Below are 17636 nucleotides of genomic sequence, written 5' to 3'. Positions count from 1 at the left end.
GATGAGGACATGTTGGATTCTCAAACAAGAACTTATTGGCTAAGATTTTTTTACTTAGAAAAAACCATCCAAGAGAATTTTCTCAATTGAGAACATGTCGAAATCTCATATGGGACTTGTTGGCTTAGATTTTTTACTTGAAAAAATTCATCTGAGAGAATTTTCTCAAATGAGAATATGTTGTCTTCTTAGATAGGAATTTGTCAACCAAGATATTTTACTTGGTAAATTGATCCAAGAGAATTTTTACTTGGATCAGAACATGTTGACTTTTAGGATGGAAACTTATCGGCTTGGATTTTTTACTTGAAAAAGTCCATTTGAGAGAATTTTTTGAATTGAGAACATGTCGATTTTCGGATGAGAACTTATCGTCCAAGATTTTTTACTTGGTAAATCCACCTTAGAGAATTTTTACTCGGATTAGAACATGTCGGCTTCTTAGATGAGAATTTCTCTACCAAGATTTTATACTTAAGTTTTAACTTTCATCTAAGAGTCTTTACTCAAATGAGATCTTCTCTACCAATATTTTATATTTAGGTTTTAAATTTCATCTTAGAGTGTATACTCAGATGAGATCATTTCTACAAAAAATTTATACTTGGGTTACTTTTATTTGAGAGTGTTTACTTAGATGATATTTTTTTTTACCAATATTTTATACTTGAGTTTTAACATCCATCCAATAATGTTTGTTTGAATGAGATCTTTACTACCAAGACTTTATATTTGGGTTTTAATTTCCATCTAAAAGCGTTTAATCAGATGAGATATTCGCTACCAATATTTTATACTTGAGTTTTGACTTTCATCTAAGAGTGTTTACTTGATTAAGATCTTCTCTGCCAAGATTTTATACTTGGATTTTAACTTCCATTTGAGAACATTTACTCAAATAATGGATTTTCTCTACCAAGATTTTATACTTGAGTTTGAACTTCTACCCAAAAACATTTATTAGGATGAAATATTCTCGTTGTTTGTCATTCTTAATAATCGTTAGTGCAAGTGACCATAAGAAAGTTTTCTACTGCCCTACGGTGGGCGCCAAAATGTACTTACCAAAAATTGTGTGTCTTTCAAACTTTTGTCGAAAGCTTAAAACTTTTTTTCTTCCCTCATTCTACAAGCTCTAAGATCCTTTAGGCAAGGTGTGGTACCTTAAATATTACATTCTCACTCATTTGGTATTTTAATATCTAACATTTGGTGGCGGGTGAAATCAACATATTACATCATATGCTTATCTTTTAAAAAGAATAGTAATTTTGGGCTTCTAGTGTATGTAAGGGTATTTAAGAGTTGGGTTAGTTCGAATTTGAGTAAAAATTCAACCAAAATAAATTAAATTTAATTGACTTGGATTGGTTTAGATTTCATATTTTTTCTGCTTAACCTAAACTAAACCAATTCGATGTTAATTGGGTTGGTCAATTTGAGTCATCAAATATTAATTAATTTAAAAAAAATACTTTAAAATATTTGAAAAATATATATTTTTTCTCAAAGTAAACAAATTTTTCAACATTAAATAAATTTGAAATATAGTTCCTTTTGATTTCTTTTCTCAATATACTTAAGAATTTCAAATACACTACAGTAAAAATGACACTTAATATAATGTAGTTAACTCTTGTGATATAGGATGGTTAACATAGGGTTACTACCATTTAGGCTCACAACATTCAATGAGTGTAAATTTATCTTATTCTAAAACTTTCATCTTCTATAAATGTTGGTGTCGTATTAAATGTGCGAATCTGTTATTTCTAATCATAATCTCACAAATCACACATTGTCTTTATTCTTTATAATAAGTTCATAAATTACATTTATGATCATAATTGAATCTATGTGAAAATTACAATATTGATTACCAAATTTCGTCGATCAAATTTGGTCAGCAACCTATCAGTGATTACATGTTGGGCCTAATCGGTCATGGGAGGTCGTACTGTCCATACCTCTTTGCTTTTCCAACCAACTATTTGCTGAATTCCACTGTGAAACGAAGACAACATTACAAGAATTAATCTTCCGGCCAAAAATAAAAGAAACTAAGAAACGAAATTGAAATCTTGTTTTATTTTATGAAAATCGTTGTGATCCCCCCACATACACATACCAACAACTTCTTGAGATATTCATTCTCTTCTTGAAGACGCCTCACATCATGTTGTAGTCGGCGTTCTTCTTAGCATCTTTTTTCCATTGTGGTGTCTGTAATGGAATACAAATACAAATTAAGCTATTGGTATTTGAAGCAGCGTAATTAACCCCCTAAAGAAACTGTACCTCAACAACACTCCTTATCCAGCAAAACACAACCATCATATTTATACACTTTCAAATAAATTCTTTTTAGTAAATCCCTAATTTCATACATGAAAGATCACAGAGGTCATGGAAAAGTCTTTGAATTTTTTATTTTTTGTATTTAGGTCATTAAATTTTAATTTCATTATATAATCTTGTAATTCCATTATATTTGATTAATAATTTTATTAGTTTCTTGAACTCAGTAAATAAGTTTCATATTGACACTTATTATCTCTCTTAATTAGTTATTTTATTTCCTAATCATTTAATATGAACAATAATGCATGGTTTTAAAACTTTTAATTAACAAAGGATACCTTATCATGTTTAAATATTTTATGGATGTTTTTGTTAATATAAAAATTTGTTATTGAATTTTGTAAGATTTGTGTAATTATATTTTTTTTATTTAATCATCTTTAATTTATTCGTTAGTTTTGGTTAGAATTTTAAGATTGTAAATAATAAATTATTAAACTTGGAATTTAATTAAATTTAGAGACATGACGTTTATTATCATATGCAGCAATATTTTGTAAAAATGCATGTGTTTTTTTTTTCCAATAAAAATAAATGGGGTGACAAGGACTTTGCTACCTCGTCCATAAAGAAGAACTTCCTTAAACAAATGAAATCTTGCAAACTTTTGTTTTAACGCAAAATTGGCCCAGAAGCCCAACTAACGAAGGAGAGGGACCTTAATTATCCATTTTTGGTTAAATACTAGAACAAAATCTTAGAAACATAAATGTTAGAACCCAATATCAAAAATCATATTTTACTTCACGGAATTGAGTTTTTTTTTTTTCTTTCACACGTCTCTGTTACGTTTCTTACCTAATTTTAGCCCAAAATAAGTTGTTTTAGTCATTAGCCCAAACTATATCATTGCATAAACTAAATTTAAAACTAACAAAGTAAAGAAGTTTCCTGATACTAAGAGCAACTTCGATGGGAATTGCTTATTCCTTGAAGCAATTCAAGTCCCGATTTCTTGTTATTGGAGGACTCTGACAACATGAGTTGCTTGAAAAAGAGAGAAAGTTGTTTCCTCAAACAACCGTTCTTTACCAGATTTCATGCAGATCTTATTGAACATATTTAGAAACATTTATAAAATAATAATAATGAAAATTAATTTCATATAATATTTATGTATTTACTATTATTTTATTTTATTTTATTTTTAATATCTACTTATTATGTATTTTTTTCGTAATTTTTTTATTGTAGTGTAATTATTTTTTTTAATAAAAATTTAAATTTGGTTCATAAATGATTAGAAAAAAATTTTAAAAGTTAAATTTCTTAAAATTTCTTATCATTAGAGTAAATTTATATTTGAATTGCTTAATGCTGACATGGTATACTAGAAATCACTTTCTTCATTTTTCAATGCATGAAGTAATTCAAATGAGTTGTTTTCATTGGAGATGCTGTAATAATATACTAAAATATTTCTAAAATGAGAGACAGGATAGGAAATAGCTGTACATGAAATCCAATAAAAGAGTCAAGATATGTAGAGGTGGCAAAATACTAGGAAAAAGCAAGTAAGATTTTTGAGTTGAGAAGCAGTAAATGTAAAACAACAGCGGTTGACGTTGACATTTTAGATTCTTAAAGAAGGCATCGTCAGGGTCGGTTATTAATAAAGGTGTAATTGGCTAAGCGTGCATGACTGTCTTCCCTAGTCTTTAGCTATCTTTGACCTTTAAATTAGAACCTTAACCAACAACCATCCAATTTCTCCCACCCTTACCAAAGCAAAATTCTGCCAACATAAAAAAATAATGCGAATTTTGTATCTCTCACTCTTAAACCCATCCCATTTCATATCACACAACATGCACCCCACGTTCCAAGAACCCAGCTCAAAAAAGAAAGGCTAACAAAAAAAACCACCTCCACCCTTTTCTCAAACTCACCCACTCCAAAAAAGAAGAAAAGAAACTCCCATTTGATCGTTACTTTGGCTTCCCCTGGCACTTTCCTTCTCTCCTGCATGGTCTGGGACACCCCATGTTTTGTTCTTGCCAGTTTGTACCTTAAAACTTTGACTTTCCTACCAAATATAAAAAGAAAAAAGCATGGTGCGAGCAGGGGAACAAGAGCAGCAGGAAGGTTACAAGGCCAAATTGTTTAATTTTAGAGGGATATTTGAGGGCACTGGGAGGCACACTAAGAGCCTGAGCGTTGACATTGCTACCTCATTGGAACCAACAGAAGATGGGGCAGCCTCATCAAGAAGTCAAGGATCAAGGCCTCTAAATGATTTAGAGAAGATTCCCAAAGCAAAGGTAATGAGCAAGGAGGAAATCGCAGTCAAGGAAGCCAAAGACAAGCTAATGCAAGGTGAACAAATAAATAATCTTGTTGCTAATCAACCCACCTTTCATTTCATTTCATTTAATGCATCTCCTTATTAATATATCTTCAAATTCTGTTTATCACTTGCATTGGATTTGTCTATAAATTTGACTTTCATGGCTGGGTTTAATTCAGAGATGGAACAGATGAAGGAGAGATTTGCCAAACTGCTGTTGGGTGAGGACATGTCCGGTGGAGGAAAGGGTGTTTCGTCTGCTTTGGCACTGTCAAATGCTTTCACAAACCTTGCTGGTACGTTGACGTTTTATTTTTTTCCTCCTTTGGCCAAAGACTAATTGACTTGTAAAATGAACAAATGTTTGCAACATTACTTGATACCATAACATGTTCTAATAATTATTTTCTCGCGGAGACTGCAGCTTCTATTTATGGTGAACAAAAGCGCTTAGAACCAATGCCGGCAGAAAGGAAAGCAAAATGGAAAAAAGAAATTGATTGGCTTTTGTCAGTCACGGATTACGTTGTTGAAATGGTTCCTTCACAACAAAAGTCCAAGGATGGTACAAATATGGAGGTAACCCCTTTGTCTCTCTTTATATATTTATATCTATGTTATTCTTCCTATGCTCATAACTGCTACATGATTGAACCTGATCTTGGACCTTGGATTGAATAGATTATGACGACACGGCAACGAACGGACCTCCACATGAATATCCCCGCCTTGCGCAAGCTTGATGCGATGCTTATTGTAAGATCATCAAACTTAATTATCCATTGAGCTTTTTATTGGTTTGAAATCATTGTTAATAATATTAATTTCTGATGGATGATGAACAGGAATGTCTGGATAACTTTAAAGATCAAAATGAGTTCTATTATGTGTCAAAAGATTCAGAAGATTCAGATCAAGACAGTGCAAAGAAAAAAAATGATGATAAGTGGTGGTTACCTACCCCTAAGGTTCCCCCAGAAGGTCTATCTGATGGGGCTAGAAAATTTCTGCAGTATCAGAAAGATTGTGTTAATCAAGTACTTAAAGCAGCCATGGCAATAAATGCCCAAATTCTAACAGAAATGGAGATCCCTGAAAGCTATATTGACTCATTACCCAAGGTGAGACCAAAAGAACCGATACATGCTTAAAAGTATGCACCTGGATCCACATTGTGACATCTTTTTTACATAACATAATTTCTTTCTCCTTTTCTTCATTTACAGAATGGAAGAGCAAGTCTAGGGGACTCCATATACAGGAGTATAACTGTTGAATTTTTTGATCCTGACCAGTTCCTATCAACCATGGACTTATCATCAGAACATAAAATCCTGGATCTCAAGAATAGAATTGAAGCATCAATAGTGATTTGGAAGCGAAAAATGAACCAGAAAGATTCAAAATCTGCTTGGGGTTCTGCAGTGAGTTTGGAAAAAAGAGAGCTCTTTGAAGAGAGAGCAGAAACCATATTACTTCTCTTAAAGCACCGTTTCCCTGGCCTTCCTCAATCATCATTGGATATAAGCAAAATCCAATACAATAGGGTAAGAGCATGTCCTATGTGCAGCTTGAGTTTTGTTGTCCAATATCTGCAGACACTAGTTTTGGTCTTAATTTCTAGACACGACATCATATATATCTGGATTCCTTTTCATTTTGTGTTGAATGAATTATATATTGTGTTTATCTAATATGACAAATGATTTATTGTGTTGGCAGGATGTAGGGCAAGCTGTTCTAGAAAGCTATTCAAGAATATTGGAAAGTTTGGCCTTTACAGTACTTTCAAGAATAGATGATGTACTCCAAGCAGATTTTCAAATTCAATCTCAAAATCTACAGGGAAGAAGGATGAGCTCAGTTTCAAGGCCGAGTCCTAGAGAAGAAACAGACAAAGGTAGTGCAGAAGCACCGGGTGCAATGACATTATCAGATTTCATGGGTTGGGGTGCCGATCCAGGTGACTCAGAAATGAAGAAGCAAGAATCCTTCGCAGTTACAGATGAGTTTTTCAAAGACGATGATGATCCAAAGCAACAAAAACTTCCAGCCGTAGTGACCAACAAGAAGGGGTCATATCTTGAGAACTTGGGAGTCATGAGAAGCCCAACATCGCGTCATTAGACTCATAGAGGTGTTTGTTGGAGACTTGAGAATTGAGACTCTTTCCTTTTGTACATAGGAATGAACATACAAAATCATCGGCTTTGAAGCATTGTCAGAGAGATACTATCCATATAAGATAAGAAGGATTTGTAGTTTGGTAGCTACAGAGATGGGATTTTTTGACGATACCTACCACAAGATCATGTCTGTCGTTCCCCGTGTCCTTTTAACTCACCTTTCCTTTCTGTGACAGTGTTAATGTAGAGATCATGCTGTATTAATGTCACACCAATCTGTGTAACATACAACTTGTACTAGTTTTGCTTTCCATGAATTAGGATCATCACAAGGAAATGGAGTTTGTGAATAAAATATGGCCAATCGGCTCAACTCATAACATCAACTGCATTAATTAAAAGATCTTGAGTTTCTAATTAGTTGTGATCGATTCCTTGCTATTAGGTTATCTATGAACTCAAAAAACTATTATGTTAATGTTTATAAATATAAATAATTACTATTAAGTACTCTAAACACTATTGGAGCAGAAATAAACATCATTTAATAGAAGTAGGCTTTAGACGTACTTACACATTATATGCCATTGCAAGCAGAGATATACACGTTCAATTCAAAAGAAGAGGGGGGGAATGGAGCTTAACAGATGAAATTGAGAAACTAAATTAGATCTTGCCACGGGGACCTAGCTTTGGTGGAAGTTGTGGACCCTTCTTGATTGGTAGAATGTCACCTGAAGCTGTGGCACTGAAGTATGCCAGGGTGGAACCACCTCCCAGGATCAAAAACTTTAGCAACAATCCCCTCTTTGTGAATGGAGCCGCAAATGTCTCAAAGAACTTGCTCTGCAAGAGATATAAATTTACGTTTTCAATCAAAGGACCAAGTTGTGCAAGGGCAATGCATAATATCATTTTGGGATCATTCCTAACATGTACTAGTACGCACACGTAAACTCATTTCCGTGACATCATCTCTATTCATTAGTAAGGGTCACAGAATTATCCATGAATAGGATAGGACGTTAAAGGCTTAAAGCAGAAGTAATGTATATATTAGATCAACAAGTTCTAAGCTCAGAGCGTTATTGCATTCTTTGATTATCTTCTAGTTAAATGAATAAATAGTATACAAGTGCAGAGAGGAAAAGGAAAAAGGAACCTGTAGAGGATTGTAGGGTGAAGGTGCATCGGAACCGTACAAGTCCCACTGACCAGTAGTGTTGCCTATGTCCTCCAAATCAAAGTACACACTCTTGTCACCATACTTTGCTACCACAGCGCCACTCCTACAATATTAAACTTTCACGTACAATTAGAAGCACCTATAGAGGCCTATTTTGGTTTTCAGGAAACATAAAATGAAAAGGAAGAGATCCATGCATGCAATATACGCATATTGATTTAATAATGTTTAATAGTAATACTCTTGTACTTGTAGAGTAGTGAATAGTGAATAGTGATATTGCAATTTGTTAAAATTAAGAAAGGTACCTGAAATTGTTGGGCCTGAAACTCTGGCGAGAGGGCTTGAAAGAGAGTTTGGTTCCGGTAAGGGAAGATCCAGCAAGGCCATTGACAGTAGAGGGTTGAACAACAGCTAAGCTAGCCAGAGAAGCCATGGTTTGATCAGTTTTGTTGGGACACACTTGCTTTGGTTTTGATATGTTACTTGAATCCCATCTTAATTGCCACGTGGCCAACTTTATTAATTTGTGCAGATTTTGGAATTCACTCACAAGATGCCACGTGGTTCGGACATGGATAAGCCTATCCACTCACATCCCTCTCTTACATATGATTAATTTATACAACTTTTGTAAATAATTTCATATCCTATTCGTGTCGGTTACATATATATAAATTAAGTAGTTCAATTAAATTTACTGATATAATGTAATAATAATAAGAGAAGAAAGAAAAGAATAGAAATGAGGGTGCAGCGTATTGAGGTGGAGCGTGGTCGCACCGAAACAAAAGAGATAGAGTGATAGGGTAAATATAATAATAGCAGTATAGTTGGTGATAGAGTTATCCATCATCCCTTTGGGGAGAAAGAGATAAGAAATAATGTGGCTTCTGCAAGTCCCTCCCAAAATGTCAAGCCCATTCCTGAAGGGCAGCTCCGGCCTTCTCTGGAAGCCGAGTAGGGGCGTGACTGAGAGGCAATGGGCACCGCCGTGCATTGTGCCTCAAATAAACGCGATGAAGTCGATGCAGGGAAAGGTGGTGTGCTCGACCAACGACAAGACGGTGGCAGTGGAGGTGGTTCGGCTGGCCCCTCACCCAAAGTACAAGAGGCGCGTGAGGAAGAAGAAGAAGTACCAGGCCCACGACCCGGATAACCAATTCAAAGTGGGCGACATAGTCCAGCTCCAGAAGACCAGGCCCATTAGCAAGACCAAGGCCTTTCTCGCACTCCCCGTTCCCAAGAGGCCCTCCAATAAACCCTCCCAGACTGAGGAACTTTCCATTCCCTTTGAGTCCCAGCCCCAGGCATAGTGTCGCACTCCTTTTGCATTTGCTTTCATGCTTATGTATTCTAATTCCAACGCTGCAAATCTTCCCTATTACTACTCTTTTTCGACCTTCACTCTATGTGCTTTCTTATTATTCTAGATGACTCTTGTTGCATATATTCGTCTTTTTCTTTAATTCATTCTTGTTTTTACTGTGTGAGGGTTATATCTTATATGGTTATATAAGTTGCCACACCATGATTCCGAGGATTCGGGACATTTTCTTGTTTAATTAATTCCATACTCAAATGAAATGGGAGTGGAGATCTGAATCTTGTTCACGTTGTACCCTCTAAATGTTTGATGAAATGTCTGGCTCTGGCATCAAGTGTTCGTTTAGGTTCTGCCCAAGGTCCTTCCTTTCCTTGGTTTGGCGTCTTGCCCTTGTTTATAGATCCCGGGGGGAGATAGACATAAGTTTTTAGCATTGTAATGAATGATTTGTCTCGGTCTCTAAATGTGAATGACAAGTTCTACATCTGACATAGATACATATGTTAAGGTTTTGAGATAGGTGTATTGTCAAGTTCTCTAGTGTGACTTGTTCGTGACCTTGCGAAATTCTCTTTGATATTTAATCGTCTTGTTTCCCAATAAATCGGTATATTCTTAGCTAGCCTGAAGAAACCTTGCCCTTATGATTTAAGAAGCTTATCCAATTTGAACATTCCAAATTTTCAAGTATCTAATCAACAATTTTTATTTCTTTACATTATAACACCTATATACTTATTTTTTTACTTTTTGCCTAGTGATGAGGGTTTAGGAGTATTGTGTATGCATTTTTACATTCAAACTTTATTATACTGATAAAAAAAATAATAACTTTTTCTTTTCTGTTTCACTAGGTATCGAATAATGTAATTATAGTATGTTTGTATTGGCGATAAAATTCTTCTAAATCCACATACATCCAGAAGTTACATGTACTCACTATTTTTGTGTCATAGAAATTGGAAATTCTCCGTTGTTGTCACGAAGCACACAGTTTTTCAAACATATACTTTGGTGTCCAAAAATCATTTTTGAAAGTTGAAATTTTTTAGTTAATCCGTAATAATGTGGATCAAATGCAGTGATCTTGATTTATAAAACCCAGGAACTTTATCATTGATGAATAGAATGATGATACTCAAATGCAGTGATCTTGATTTACAAAGCTCGTGAACTCTATTATTGGCGAATAGAATGCTGATACAAGAAATAAGAAAGATGGATGCTGATCTAGGAACAAGGGTTGGTTACCCAAGTATTATTGCTTGCATACTCCTGCGGAATTGTAACCATTTATCGCGGAGGAATTTCCCATCGTAAATCAACGGCTTATAACGTTGCCAACAATGCAGGGGGGGGGGGGGGGGGGGGAATATGAGGCTAAATATATTTCCCAGAGAAAAGTACCAAACAAAATCTGATTTTTTTAAGATATCAATTGTGTTTGCTGACTGCTTATAACCTTGTGCTGAAGCCTCATTACGACAAACTTTGCTGAACACATTCTTTTTGTTCTTACAAATCCGGTCTTTCAAACTATTTACCTTTTATCCAACTTTTGTTGTCATCCACAATTGGTTTTTATAAACTAGAGATGCATAGTTTTGCATGTTTTATAATCTGGGCAGCAAAAATACTGTAACGTTTGCTTCCCACATAAACGTAAGCCGCACACCGTCTGTCTAAAAGATGTTAACCTTATTGGAGCAGAACTTGGGTAAAGTAACATCTCATTACTAGTTTACTACCGGTTATAGTCAATAATTCATAATCTAAAGTAACATCTCATTACTAGTTTACTACCGGTTATAGTCAATAATTCATAATCTGAGCCATCTAACCAACCATGCGAGGCAGGAACAATAAAATTCACTACAAAAGACCAACCACATAAGGAATTAACAAATGATAATTCTATACACGCCATACTTAATATCTAGGTTCTAATATAGCTTTTTGTCTTTCTTTCTATCTGTAGAACTGCAGAATCAGATATACATACTCAACAAGCCCTCCTTTGTAATGAAACAATGAATAAAACTAACCCCGAAATATTGGAATAAGGGGACAAACGCAAGCTATTTTTGCCAAACTTAATACCAACCGAAAAGGGAATAGAAAGCCTAAGATTATCACGGCTAATTAAAGTCTGGCTCTATCAACTAATTATCTTATTTTGACTAACCATCTTCGCATTGTAAACTTGTTCTGATATTTCTCAATGTACAAGATACAAGAGTGTTGACCGAGTCCACAGATTCCATAGTTAACTTGGCTGTGGGAGAAGCATTGGTAAGAATCTGAAATGCCATTGTAAACAAAGATCCTCCCTCAGTATTTTTTTCTTCCTGCCTTGAAGTAATCACCAATGGCCTTGACTCGAGGCCATCAGGAATAATAGAGAATCCCGAGGGCAGAATAGCAAGATTGCTTGAATCACATCCTGTCATCACAGACTGAATACCAGTAATGTCCACAGAAGCATATACCACCATTGACTCATAAGGATTTGTGCAGCTATCTTGTAGTATCCACACACTGTTTTCATTCGATTTAATTGTCTGCCAAATGAGAAAAATTAATACCATATTTCACTTAGAACTATGTTTTGGTCAATGCAGTTTGCATTTCCATTTTGTAAGGTATATTGTTCCAAATCAAATAACTTACTTGAATGGATACGGCATTGCCTCGGTCTTGTCCTTTGGCTAAATTTGCAATGGACTGCACTGTCCCACCACTTGACATTATATCCCACTGTCACAATATGGTAATTATCAGCAAAGGTAACCATTCAAATAAGTATCAGACTTTGTTTGAATACATGTTTAGAAGAACTTTTGAGAGTTTCTTTATTAAAAGAACTCTCAGAAGTTTTTCTAAATTTGTATCCAAAACAATCTAAAAAAGAAACAAAACAAGTGTGTGGTACCTCGGTTCGGCGTGCTTCGTCCCTCAAGAAATCAAACAGAACATTAGGAGCGACAGGCAACCACACAGAACAAACTGCGCACAATATTAGGCCAAGAGGTTCACCAGGATCGTTCAAGTTCTTTCTAGAACTTATCCTTATGTCTTCCCCAGTTTTGCTTGTAACCTTAGTCCATGTGTGGAAGCTTGAGGCACCAATTGCATGGCAGAAACTCCACGTCATTCTCTGTGCCAACTTCAAAATGCTTTTTCTTCCAGCCAATGTGGCAACACCTAACATTTTGTCATGCAATGCAACACTCTTTATTTTATAGCTGATAGCTCCTTTGTTAAGCATTTAATTTAAACAAAATAAACTTAACAGAAATCGTTACTCACCGGTTGAATCCTTCATGGGAACATTAGTTGCCATGAAGAAAACTAGACGTTCACATTGAAGTTGTAGTGTTGCAATCCAATGCCTAGCCCCAAAGGCTAGGCCACTGTTCACAATGGTGCGATACATTGAATGGACTGCACTCTTCTGGCATTCCAAGTGCTCCACCCAGATTACCTAAAGATTAAACGAAGATCAATGTGTAGTAGTGTAGACTATGTCACATTTTTCACTTCAATTAATAATTCTAAGTCCCCTTCACCAATTCTTCTGATTACTAAATAAAACAATATTAAATGTTTCTTTTATCTTCACAAGATATTACTTATCTGCATTTGTTTCATTAACATAATAAATTTACTTGCTTCTTTCAAGTGATGATTACTAATGATGTCCACCGACAAAATTAGCCGCAATGTCAGACATTAGCTTACTAGGTAGGAGTATCCAGATCTTGCACCGACTGTAATAAAGACCAAGGGTTTTTCTAAAAAGAAAATGTTGAGGTTGAGTTTTTGATGGGTCCAAATGCAACAAAAGTGAAAACCAATTTAGGACTTGTGTTTGTACATACTTTGCAATGGCCATTGGACTTGTCCTCGATAATGCAACCGGATGGGCGTTTTCTGCATTTCACGAGGGACGCATCAATGTTGTCTTCTACTTTGTCTATGGATACATCAACGATTGCCCACTGTTCCGCACTCAACTGTTTGCAGAAACGGACAAAATAGACTTCTCTTGTGGGCACCATCGGAGTCAGCATTTGCACCTCAGCAAACATCTGCAGCCAATGCATAATTAAGGTTTTAAACTTCAGAGTTTTCATGTCAAATTAAACCGTGTCTTTAGTATTCCAAGGCAAAAAGTTTCACTGTCCACATCTTAGAACTTCCACGAGGTCATGCTTGTCTTTCTATGTTGGAGAATTTTATGCATTATGGGATAAAAGTAATGAAACACTGGTTTATATGCTTTTTGATTGGCATTTAGCCATTGAGAGCAAAATCTTTTCATAAAAGGACACGTAGGGAAAGAAAGACAAAGATAGAGAGATTCCACGTTCCAGCTGGACTCAGACACATCACATTGGATAAGATGTGGGGAAGTGAGAGGAACGTGCCAAGAGTTAAAATGCTATTCGAGCTTTTCTATATTACTCTCTTTTTAAAGTTTTCTGTGACTTTGTCTATACTTAGCGTGATATGATATAAATAAAGGTCGCGTTTTAAAGAAGCGAAAAAAGATCATAAGCACTTACATATTTTCAAACAGAAGACAAGAAACCATAATTTCTATAAGGGGAAACGTAAGTTTACACATGCAACTCAAGTTTTTACCGTAAACAGTTATAACTTTAGGATGGAAAATTCAAATCATTTTAATATTGAATAGCTTGAAACTATATTTTTCTCCCGTTTGTCATGGTTGGACCACTTGAGAAAAGAAATTCCCATATTGATAAATCCACGTCTGAAGTGTTTGTTTCTGTTTTACAGCAGGAAATAATTTTTATTTATAACATTTGGCTGAATGAAAACGATTGAAGCTATGTGACCCATACTAATTTTTTTGGGTATTTCAATTAAGTCTAACTACCAAAACTTTATCAAACCTTTCATGTAGTAGGGCCCGGCGAATTCAATATAGAAGAACATAGTTTGCAGGTACGTGGAACTGATGCAGTTTGTGTTGGTACGCAGAATTATTGAGAGAATTAGGTGAATAACTCTGTAAAACAAACCTAACACAGAAGTAACCATTTTCCCCTTACCAGTTGCACTGCACCATTCCTGTTAGGACCTTCTCCATTGCATATAACATCGACAGTTGCTGCCTTAGATATCAAACACGGAAACATTTCCTTCCATTGGTTCTGCAAGAAGCATAACAAAGACCATTTAATCATAATGATATTCATATGGATCCTCAAGAATACATTTATAATTAATTCAAGAAGCATTCCACACACAAGTACATATAGATATCTTATTCATACCACATCTAGAAAACTTTGCACAAGGCGAGGGAGATCCACAAAAACAACTCCAGTGTCTCTTGAGGCTTCAATGGATCTCTTTGGCTTTCCACTGCTTGAATTTTCAACTGCGAATTCCTTCACATATTCATCATAGTTAAGTATTTCACGACCTGTCTCAAAGCTACGAAGCCACAATGGTTCCCCCACGGTAGCCATCTTAATGAGCTCCTCCATTGCTTGGTTTACTACATCCATTATCCTTGACTTATCAAGTCCAAAAATTCCAGTGTAAAAATCCAAAGAGCTTCTATTCTCTTGGTCATGGCCAGAAGAACATGAAGGGGACGTTGTCCCTGGTGCGTATTTCCCTAAAGCTGCTCGGAGCTTCTCAACCTACACGTACGTGTCGATAAAGAGAGTGTAAATAGTGAATCTTCAATATTGAATTTTCTATTACATATCATCGAAATAATCAAAATAATAACGTAAACGTCAAACCTCAGCTTTTAGTTTGGCATTTTCAATACGTAGTTGTTGTTCTTCGGTTGGCATGGCACCATCTCTGCTTGTGGTGGGCACGCCACAGTGGGGGCAACAAGCTTTGTTTATGGTCTCTCGTAAGGTCTTATTTTTCTCCTTTAGTTTCTCTATTTCTGACTTCAACAAAGAATTTTCATGACGCTCTTGTATTGCCTGCAAAATTCAACATAGATGTATATACAATATAATGCATATTATTATTAAATTCACAAGAGAAAAAAAAATGAAGTGAGGGTCACGATGGAGTACCTGGTTTGGCGGGTAAGTGAATAATAAATTAAATTAAATTAAAGTACCTTGATTTGGGTTCGACGATTTTGGAACCAAAACTTGACTTGCCTAGGGGCAAGGCCTAATTGCTTGCTTAGTTGTTGCCTCTGCTTTTCATCAGGATGTGGTGACTCTTTGAAAAGCCTGTGACATTATATTCATGTCAGCTTTTCTCATGATTTACCTTTCGCTACAAGCTTCAATTGTTATGCTGAATGGTCCAACAAACGGGGTTAAATAATGCAAACACGATACACCTATTAAATAGGTGTAACACAAACTAATCAAGCAGAAAGAAGGTGAATAAAAGTGGTTTACATGGACACGAGATATGAATCAACGAAATAAAGTAAAAGCAGTTCAAAAAAATTTTAAAAAATAAAAAATTGAAGCTTTGTCTTTTAATCATCGTCCTTTTTATAACCATATGATACGATATCAATAACTTTTCTCATAACCGTGTCCAGCAGTACGGTATAAACTATACGCTGCTATGCTTTAAAGTCCCCACTGGTAACGCTGGCATGAAAATTATTACTTTGCTTCTTTGGTGACCCCCCCGAATTAATGACTGATTACTTATTTACTTAATATATAACATGTTCAAAGGAAATCATAGCAAAGTATTTACATATGTTACGCGGATATCTCAAAGTTGACAATCAAAATATGAGCGACCATCAACCATCCCACATGTTTAAAGCTGTTTGTTAGCATTTCTCAGTTACTAACAAATAGTAACAAGTAATAATTAATGAAGGCGAGAGCAAGACACAGCACACTAGTATGCAGGAGGAATGAGAGAAAGTGTAGGAAAGTTATATATAATGCACATTAGTGATCGATGATTGAGTGAATGATATGTAATAGTGGTTGGATTGAATTTGAGAGTGGATGACGAAATATGGAAACATATAGGGGGTATGCAGTATGCATAAGATAAAATAAAGAGAGATTATTATATTATATTATATACTGACGCTTCCATTTCTCTGATCTGGTCAGCAGTGTGCCTGTGATATTTCTTCCTCTTCTTCTTCTTGTTCTTGTCAGCATCAGCATCATCATCGTCATGTTCAGCTTCTCCTTCGAAATCATCCTCTGATCTGGATCTCGTGGGACCCGAGTTCTCGCTGCTAATCTCCTCCAGTAACCTCTCACCTCCACCACTCCCCTCTTCACCATCCTCGACCTCCATGTTGGAGGTGGTGGCCTCGTGCGGCGGCGCCACCCCAGCATGGCGAAAAATCCCAGCCTTGAATGCATGAGACGATGAGTAAAAGAGAAAAGCATGTAATTAATTAACATATATATATATATAAGGAAAGGAAGTGAAGAAAGAGTTTACGAGGCTGAGAGAGAGAGCTGGGGAGGCGAAGAAGTCTTTGGCGTGAGAAGTGGGAGGTGGGTTGTTGTTGTTGGACATGTCAGCGCCCATTGGTGAGGTGAAGAAACGGAGTGAGTGTTTGTGAAGGAGCCAAAATGCTTGTCTTTGTGTTTCTCTATATATGATAGACAAGAGAAGAGAAAGAGACGTAGGGCGTGCTGGATTTAAGAATATAAAAACAAACGAAGGAACTCGCTAAGCTCTTTTTAAATATTATATCTTCATTTATTATTTTTTTATTTCTTCCTTATGCAAAATGTGGCCAGGGACAGGGAGGGCTGGTAGGATTGACCGTTAGATAAACCACACTCAGATTGTCAACTAACATTGGACACTTCCATCCAACGCAACGGTATCCTATTTTTAATATCAATTTTTATTACCAAATATTTTATTACAATTTTATATTTTTATATAATATATACAATTATTAATTTACTCTTCTTATTATATATATAATAGTATAATAGATTATGTTATTAGGTGATATGATATAATTAACTTACTTCACTCTCGTACATTTCATATTGTATTACTAGCTAACGTATATAAAATTGAAAGTATTTTATATAAAATTTAATACATATATCTATTTATGGAATTTGTTTTGAATAGTTAGTGCCTCTTACCGTATAAGACTATAAGTGTTGCCCATCCAATGCTTGCTATCGAAATTCTTGCATTGATAATGATAACAAATTAAATCCAAAGTCACTCCTAATAAAATAATTCTTAACTTTACCAACTATACCACCTTTTATCGCGTAAAAATATGTATCACAATTTTCTTGCAAACACATGTTCTATCTGAGCTGGAAATCACTTCTCTCTCTCTCTCTCTCTCCTGTATGTACAACTTACTTT

General features: G+C 35.4%; 4 protein-coding genes across 4 annotated transcripts; 2 read left to right on the top strand and 2 right to left on the bottom strand.

The window, feature by feature from the left end:
* The first annotated feature begins 4006 nt into the window (after positions 1 to 4006).
* ROPGEF12 (RHO guanyl-nucleotide exchange factor 12) lies at positions 4007 to 7194 on the top strand. The gene is made up of 7 exons (XM_020352138.3): positions 4007 to 4677; positions 4828 to 4944; positions 5073 to 5227; positions 5330 to 5404; positions 5494 to 5769; positions 5875 to 6195; positions 6371 to 7194. The coding sequence occupies exons 1-7, from the start codon at positions 4413 to 4415 to the stop codon at positions 6773 to 6775; spliced, it is 1614 nt and encodes a 537-aa protein (XP_020207727.1). The 5' UTR covers positions 4007 to 4412; the 3' UTR covers positions 6776 to 7194.
* Positions 7195 to 7296: 102 nt separating this feature from the next.
* Positions 7297 to 8431, bottom strand: LOC109792707 (photosystem I reaction center subunit VI, chloroplastic). Its single transcript, XM_020352139.3, has 3 exons — positions 8269 to 8431; positions 7937 to 8063; positions 7297 to 7620 (listed from the first exon to the last, which is right to left on the bottom strand). The coding sequence occupies exons 1-3, from the start codon at positions 8394 to 8396 to the stop codon at positions 7441 to 7443; spliced, it is 435 nt and encodes a 144-aa protein (XP_020207728.1). The 5' UTR covers positions 8397 to 8431; the 3' UTR covers positions 7297 to 7440.
* A 360-nt stretch (positions 8432 to 8791) lies between these two features.
* RPS17 (ribosomal protein S17) lies at positions 8792 to 9453 on the top strand. The gene has a single exon (XM_020352137.3). It carries the CDS (start codon positions 8845 to 8847, stop codon positions 9274 to 9276), a length of 432 nt encoding a protein of 143 aa, XP_020207726.1. The 5' UTR covers positions 8792 to 8844; the 3' UTR covers positions 9277 to 9453.
* A 1702-nt stretch (positions 9454 to 11155) lies between these two features.
* On the bottom strand, positions 11156 to 16937 carry LOC109792704 (homeobox-leucine zipper protein GLABRA 2). The gene is made up of 11 exons (XM_020352136.3): positions 16734 to 16937; positions 16366 to 16640; positions 15412 to 15529; positions 15074 to 15268; positions 14594 to 14968; positions 14369 to 14470; positions 13169 to 13378; positions 12597 to 12771; positions 12220 to 12491; positions 11958 to 12044; positions 11156 to 11848 (listed from the first exon to the last, which is right to left on the bottom strand). Exons 1-11 carry the CDS (start codon positions 16821 to 16823, stop codon positions 11468 to 11470), a joined length of 2280 nt encoding a protein of 759 aa, XP_020207725.1. The 5' UTR covers positions 16824 to 16937; the 3' UTR covers positions 11156 to 11467.
* Positions 16938 to 17636: the final 699 nt, after the last annotated feature.

Source organism: Cajanus cajan, chromosome 10, assembly GCF_000230855.2.
Source record: "Cajanus cajan strain Asha chromosome 10, NIPB_CcT2T_4, whole genome shotgun sequence".
NCBI lineage: Eukaryota > Viridiplantae > Streptophyta > Magnoliopsida > Fabales > Fabaceae > Cajanus > Cajanus cajan.
Note: the sequence above shows the minus strand (reverse complement) of the source record. Positions and strands in the feature narration are given on the sequence as shown.

Bases quoted from the DNA above. Each gene is read 5' to 3' on its own strand.
- ROPGEF12 (XM_020352138.3), top strand. From the start codon at position 4,413: ATGGTGCGAGCAGGGGAACAAGAGCAGCAGGAAGGTTACAAGGCCAAA. The intron at 4,678-4,827 runs GTGAACAAATAA...GGTTTAATTCAG, and splicing joins CAAAGACAAGCTAATGCAAG to AGATGGAACAGATGAAGGAG. The intron at 6,196-6,370 runs GTAAGAGCATGT...TTGTGTTGGCAG, and splicing joins GCAAAATCCAATACAATAGG to GATGTAGGGCAAGCTGTTCT.
- LOC109792707 (XM_020352139.3), bottom strand. From the start codon at position 8,396: ATGGCTTCTCTGGCTAGCTTAGCTGTTGTTCAACCCTCTACTGTCAAT. The intron at 8,064-8,268 runs GTACCTTTCTTA...TTAATATTGTAG, and splicing joins TTCAGGCCCAACAATTTCAG to GAGTGGCGCTGTGGTAGCAA. The intron at 7,621-7,936 runs GTTCCTTTTTCC...TATCTCTTGCAG, and splicing joins CACCCTACAATCCTCTACAG to AGCAAGTTCTTTGAGACATT.
- RPS17 (XM_020352137.3), top strand. From the start codon at position 8,845: ATGTGGCTTCTGCAAGTCCCTCCCAAAATGTCAAGCCCATTCCTGAAG.
- LOC109792704 (XM_020352136.3), bottom strand. From the start codon at position 16,823: ATGGGCGCTGACATGTCCAACAACAACAACCCACCTCCCACTTCTCAC. The intron at 14,969-15,073 runs GTTTGACGTTTA...ACGTACGTGTAG, and splicing joins ATGCCAAACTAAAAGCTGAG to GTTGAGAAGCTCCGAGCAGC. The intron at 11,849-11,957 runs GTAAGTTATTTG...CTCATTTGGCAG, and splicing joins GCAATGCCGTATCCATTCAA to ACAATTAAATCGAATGAAAA.